The sequence below is a fragment of the Mesoplodon bidens genome (assembly GCF_964165515.1).
Source record: "Mesoplodon bidens genome assembly, chromosome: 1".
Taxonomy (NCBI): Eukaryota; Metazoa; Chordata; class Mammalia; order Artiodactyla; family Ziphiidae; genus Mesoplodon; species Mesoplodon bidens.
The window spans coordinates 209,424,681-209,431,529 of NC_138176.1; the positions used below are offsets into that span (position 1 = coordinate 209,424,681).

At 38.9% G+C, this 6,849-nt stretch overlaps 1 protein-coding gene across 4 annotated transcripts in view; it reads left to right on the forward strand.

Moving 5' to 3' along the window:
• BMPR1B (bone morphogenetic protein receptor type 1B) overlaps positions 1–6,371 on the forward strand; it is a 424,295-nt gene extending 417,924 nt beyond the window's left edge. For all 4 annotated transcript variants that reach the window (XM_081251050.1, XM_081251051.1, XM_081251053.1 and 1 more), the window contains 2 exons: positions 1,883–2,013; positions 3,507–6,371. In XM_081251050.1, the coding sequence (XP_081107176.1) occupies positions 1,883–2,013; positions 3,507–3,632 (257 nt within the window). In that variant the 3' untranslated portion in view covers positions 3,633–6,371. The remainder of the gene's footprint in view (positions 1–1,882; positions 2,014–3,506) is intronic.
• The last annotated feature ends 478 nt before the right edge of the window (positions 6,372–6,849 follow it).

Below are 6,849 nucleotides of genomic sequence, written 5' to 3' on the forward strand. Positions count from 1 at the left end.
GAGAAAGGAGTAAGGCCTAGAGTTCAAAGACGGACTTGCATTAGTCCATCCAGATAATGGCACCAACATTAGGCACTGAGGGAGATTTGAGATAAATTAGATTGACGTCATCCTTTCTCTCAAGATGTTTCCTGAGCCACTGTCTTGAGAATTAGAAAAGGAGGAAGAACGGGAATGAAGTGAGCATCTCCTATCCATTAGACCTTGTGCTTTCATGATCTTATATAGAGATGACACACAGTGGAAGGAAATAGTAACATAGATAATACATATAATTATGCTCTGTGATCTCAGCAGGGGACAGAATAAATGGTGAGTTGGAATGGTCTGAAAAAACTTTTGAACCTTCTGGTCCTTTATGATTATAAATGGGTTTGAGTTTACAAGAAAGGACATCATACAGGCTCCAAATTTTCTTTAGAGTAAACCCTCAGTGAATTTTATGATGTAGTGTATTATCTTCCGACCTGGTGGTCCAAACGCAGGTTGGAAAAGAATTTCCAGACACAAGGCAGAATGCAAAGAAGATAGAATTTCTTAGAGGGAAGGGTCGCTGCCAGAACAGCGCGCTGACTTCCTAGTAGTCTGGGAGAGTCGAGCCCGAACATGTGCTGTTGATCAGTTTTTATAGCCGGAAAACAAAGGAATGGTCCAAGTGAAAATTTCGTTTACTGATTGATCGAGGCACATGTACCTTCCTTCTATAGGGTGGGAGTGGGACAGGGCAGATGCCTTTCCTTATTTGGGACAAGTCCTCTTGCCCAGGTGGGCGTTGCCCAGGTGGGCTCAGGAATTTCGTAACCATGGCAACATGGTGGGGAGGGCGATTAAGAGTCTGGTAGGGGCTGTAAGGCTGAGACATTTTCAGGCAGGGTTGTCCTTTGTCCTTGAAGCACCATTGTCTTTGGAGCACCACAGTATCACCTTGTTCAGATAAAAAGCAATGAAATTTCTATAAAAGATGATTTAGGATAGAGAGCAAGGGTTCTCTGGAAAGATTGTTCAGAGCAGCATCCTCTGAGGACAGAGGCTGCTTATAATTACTGTGAGGAGTTACTCAAATAAGGTCAGAAAGAAGACACAGGTAGCCTGCTTTTTTAAAGGACAAGAGGAAAAAAGGTAGAAATTAGATACTAGGGAAATGAAATGGGATAGAATTTAGCATAAGTACCTTTCCTTAAAGATGACATTCTTTTGTATTTCTTAACCGTTCTTTCAACACTACATATTTTTTTTTCTAATAGTGATTTATTTCTTGTAGACAGTTCCAATAGATGCAGGAAATTTAAAGAAGAAAAATCAGACAGTCATTGCACCTAAAAATCATGGTTAATATTTTTAGGTGTGTATAGTTTTCTAAATTTTAAATGTGCAAAAATGCATTCTTATGATTAAGCAGAAAAAATGTAAATCTGACATTTTGTTCAAGTAGGATACACTGCCAAATTTATTATGAGGTTCATAAGCGCATGCTGCAGTAGTAGAAATAGTTACGTTGTGCAGTATGCATTTGGGGTGTGTCTGGCAAATTCGCAACGAGATTTAATATAGATTTTAAAACGTTTGGCGCACAGTACAAGAGCCTTTATAAAATCAGAAGTAAACTTGAGATGCTTGTTTACTTAGCTTTTGGAAGTTAGAAAAAAGACTTGAGGGCATATAATATGTTTCATTATGCTTTCTTTTCATTTTTAAAAATTAGATCGTATCGTTTGGGCACATTTTTTTCAAGGTTGGTGCTGTTTTTGTTTTTGTTTTTGCTGTTTTTCAACCTGAACTTGTCTTTGGTACCGATAGAACTTTCCTTAGAGAGTAGTTTATTTGTTAGACTTTTATTTCCTCTTCACAGAAAATAATAACATTAATGAAACCATATTTTCAGGTATAGTGGAAGAATATCAGCTTCCCTATCATGATCTAGTGCCCAGCGACCCCTCTTATGAGGACATGAGAGAGATCGTGTGTATCAAGAAGCTGCGGCCCTCCTTCCCCAACCGGTGGAGCAGTGATGAGGTGAGGCTGTAAGTCACCATGTGGATGTGACCAGTGTCGAAACAGACTTTTCTCCTTTTCCCAAAATTCCAAATGTTTATCACAGGAATTCTTTTTCTTTGCTGTGATGGTAAGGGTGCCTCGTGGCAGTAATTTGTATGGAGCTAAGTGCAGTGTGTTAAATTATCTGTTCCTTTCTCCTGTTTGATTTTGCCACTTCCAAAATACATTGAATGGGTCAGCATTTAGCCTGCATAATCGATAACATTATTTCATTTGTTGGTGATGTCCTGACACTTGCGTAAAGGCCATTAAATAACTGCACGTGTGTTTGTAAAGCATCGTGAATTTTCTCCATGACAAACTCACGTACAGCATTCTCCCGTTTTGATGAGAGAAAAGTACGGCATCTGAAGAATTCGGTTTTCTATACACGGAAGTGGTACAAGTTGACCTAGTCGAGATGCCCGACTGTGCTGTGGATCTTCGTCAGTAAGGATGATGCAATGCTGTGGGAAAAACCCACATTTGGCCTGGCTCTGAGCCCGTCCTGGTGAAACCTAACCAGATCTAACAAGGAGCTGCCCAGAGGAAGAAGTGAGCCGGCCAGCCTTGCCTTTCCTGCCCCACCTGCCCTCTGAGCCTCTAAACCTGCCCAGGCCTGGAGAGTCTGGCAGCATTCAGAGGGCTGGAACATTCAGAGAAGAGATTGAAGCATCCCCGAAAAAAATGTACCAAAGCCAGTGCAGACAAATGGACAGAACACTGTTTATAAACTAGTTCTTCACTGTTAAATGCATTTAAAAATAACCTTTGGTTCATTGGTTTTGTGGCCAGTTACTGAAATGCTAAATAATACATACGTTTTCCAGTGAGCTGTGCAGAAAGCTTTATGAAATGCTGGAGTTTATATTATTTTGAAGGTGGTTATGGGCATTGGTATTACTCAAAATCCCTTCACTGAGGATTTCTAATGAAGTGAAATTGTGCTTTTCAGCAGGAAGGCCAATAATTGATGTACCACAGGAGAACACAGGAGAAAGTTGTAGTGAGGCTGTGCACAGGTCATTAATCTTGTTAAATGGTACAGTGTGATGCTATTACTGTAGCAGACAGCTGTGATTTAGGAATAACCATGTTTGTTGGAATAGTATGGAATTAGATAAAAGATTGGAGCTCACCGAGTGTTAGAAACAATCTGGGCGTGTGCAGTGGAATACAGACTCCCTGGGTATTTTTGTACGTGTTTAATCTGACTTCAGAGGCGCTCTTGTACAATCAACAAAACCACCTGCTTGCTCCTTTCACAAGGAAGCCATGAAAATCTTTTTTCATCATTTAAGTTTTGCATGATGAGAGAAGAATTTTTATGGAATTTTAAGCCTACATGGTTTTAAGAGTATCTTTAAAAAATATATTCAAACTTCAGAAATCCAAAACTAAAAGCCAATACCAAGTGCCAACCTTACAGATAATATGTTTCTCTAACTCCGTTTTCCTTTTCCTTCCCGCAGTGTCTGAGGCAGATGGGGAAACTCATGACAGAATGCTGGGCTCACAATCCTGCTTCAAGACTGACAGCGCTGCGGGTTAAGAAAACACTTGCCAAAATGTCAGAGTCCCAGGACATTAAACTCTGAATTGAGGGCAAAAATAAGCATCTCTGGAGAAAGCCAGTAGATACTCTTCTGTTTGTGGGCAGAGCAAAAGATGTTCCAGAAGCATCCACAGTACAAGCCGCGAACATCATCCTGCTTCCCAGTAAGTTTAGCCCCACCTCTCAGGGAGCAGCTTGGACAAAGAGAAGTTCCCAGAAACACGGATTCATCGTGTCTGTTTGTAGGAGGGAGAAACTGCTTGGGTAACTTGTTCAAGATATGATGCATGTTGCTTTCTAAGAAAGCCCTGTATTTTGGGATTGCCTTTTTTTTTTTTTCAAAAGATGCTTTAATTTTGCCAAAATAAAACAAATAATGTAGATGTTTTAGGGTTTATACTATTATAGTTTAAATAATAACAGCAAAGTTCTTCCCAGAAACTCTCCTGGAAGGTAAATTAAAATACGTGTTTCCATTGGTAAAATTTTGTTGCACTCTACCAACCAACAGTCGGTGAAGTTGGAGAACAGAATGGAACTCATCTTCAGAGCCCCTGCGCCCTGTGCCTCTTCAGACCACTCGGGCCAGGCCTGCACCGGGGCGGCCGCAGCAATGTGAATGCACCCGGGTACAAGCACCACCTGTCTGGGACCACGTTTGGGGATTCCTGCAGGTGACCTTTTGCAGCTTTATAGGATAGGGAACAAATGAAGGTTTTATGTGACTCTGTTAGAAGTAAATGTTGACACTGTTCTTCAGAACCGCTTTGTGTTTCTGATTCTGGTAGGCTTTTTCTTTCACGGTAATGTCCCTTCCTTTTCATTAAACACAAAAAAAGCGCTTTTTTTTTATGGGCAGAGAATTGACCCGTACGTGCTTTTGATCTCTCAAATGAAGGGATCAATATTAAGTATAAAATTGCCATCAGTTGTGTTGAAGACAAGGCGCTTTAAAATAGAGATACTTTGCTCTTGTGCTGCGAGAAGATCGTGTCAGAAAGGCAGGGGATGAGGGTACAGGTGCACATGGCTTGTTTCTTCTGTACGTGGAAGAGCCCTTCACAGAAGCGCAAGGGGAAATGTATGCACAACTTATTATGTACAGACAAAGATGGTTTCTTTTTGTTATTATCTGCCTTTTTTTGTGTCTGAGTTAAGGGAAGGAGAGGAAACATGTGTTAGGTTAATTTAACTAATTTTAATTTTAAAATAGATAAATATAACCTCCAAATGGGACAGCAGAGGAATGCTAGTGGAGACCACAGAATATTATGGCTGCTGTGATTTATTATTCTAGAATAGATATGGATCGAATATGTATATCTTAATATCTTATGTGATAGCTTCACATCTTAGGAATGCTGACTCAGTTTATTTTATTCTCATAACGTTCAATTCACTTTTTAATTTATTATTTTTTCTTCTCTGTGGCACTTGTGCAAAACATCTTTTCACCTATTCAATTATGTGGGGTTTTAACTTTTGAGCAACATGAGTCAGATCATTGACAGGGCCAGTATTCCTTAGCAACAGGAACCTAATAAAGGTTAAAATTGTACACATCCCTCTCAACTTTATTCATTTACTTCCTGACTGTGCTTTTCTTTTGCTTCTTAGAAATTCTATAGTGTTTAGTAAAGAACTGGAAAGTACCCCCCTGCCCAGCCCTTTAAAAAAAAAAAAAAAAGATGTTCCTTCCAGAATACTCCAGGGGGCAGTGTTTTATAACACATTTTCACTTCACCACTTGGTGGCTGAAGGATGGAGGGCTTTGAAAACGTGACAGCTGCATTAAAAATGAGAAAACATTTTCCTCACTTCTGAAGTGGGCTTGCACTGGTGACTTGTTCCTCCAGAAAAGCATCCTAGAGCAGAGACCAGCTGTGAGCTGTGCTTACGGTTTGGGAGAAGCATAAGGAGAAACAGTGTTCTGTATTCAGCACTCACTCCCCAGTGCTTCCTAACCACATCTCCTTTGTAACGAAGAAAGAATATTTCCTTAATCCTTGAATATGAAAAAGGTTTCTGCTTTTTTCGAAGATTAAAAACAGTTGGTTCCAAATATAATCAGAATGCTGCTTTTATTGATATTAAGATAACCTCAATAGCAGTGTAAAGGTTCCTTTCTCTTGTGTCAAATCGTATTCTTTGTGATAGCTTAGAAGGAGTCTGTGGCTAGAGCTAAGTGTGATAGTCATCTGAGCCTAGGAGGGAAACTTCAGTGCCTCTCATCAGATTGTCTACGAAACAAATAAGTAAACATTTATGTCAGTTAAGTGGGGACGTGTTCGTGTTTCTTGATTTTCCCTAAATTTAAGCGATGCTGGGCTTATCTCTTAGGTAAAAATGTGTTTTCTTTTAGGTAAGTTCTTATACATGGATAACTTCAAATCAGAATGTATTGTGGAGAGGTGGCGATTTCAAAGTAAACTAGATTTCTAGGGAGGTGTTGGTTCCTGTGAAGAATGGGAAGAAATTAAAATAGTATCCAGATTTCTTCTCTATTATTTGTTTGGTTGCTTTGGAAAAATGAGTAGCTTACTTTCTAATCCCCAACCTGATTTACTCACTATGAACATTTAAAAATTATTCCAGAGATACTTAAAAAGACCCATGTAGTTACCATAGTCTTTCAATGAAACAAGAATTTATTTATGAATAGAGTTTTCTTTGTATCTTAGCAAAATCCACCTCGCTTAGGGAATATTAAGTTGTTCTTAAAGAGACTCCCTACTCACTTCCAGATAATTCATTTCGATTTTTAAATTTCTGGTAGCTCAGAAGTGAATTTTATTTTTTTGTTTTGTCTTTCAACAGAAGAGTGGGAACCTGGAAATAATGTCGTTGATGCTTACTTTTAGGACTATTTCAAAGCCTAAAATTTTCTTCTAATCTTTTCCCTGCAAAGGAATCCTAAAATACTACTTGTTGGCTAATATAAGTTTTGTATGCTAAGATGTTTGGTTTTATAGTTTATGTATGTTTGTATATATTATATAAATATATATGTATATATAAATACTATGTTCAGTTTGGAGTCTGGCACAACTCCATTATGTGGATTAGAGCGTAAAATATTATAGAGGATAAAGTACTAAATGAAACGTAATATTTATTTATAAAAGGTGTAGACTGTTAAATCACAGGCGGCAGTGCTATATGAACGTTGTGTGTGTGAGCAGACCAGCCTTGGACCCCCTGGAAAGCACAGCTCAGAAGTCACTAGTGACCATTCTTTTTATTCTCAAAACAAAGCTTCT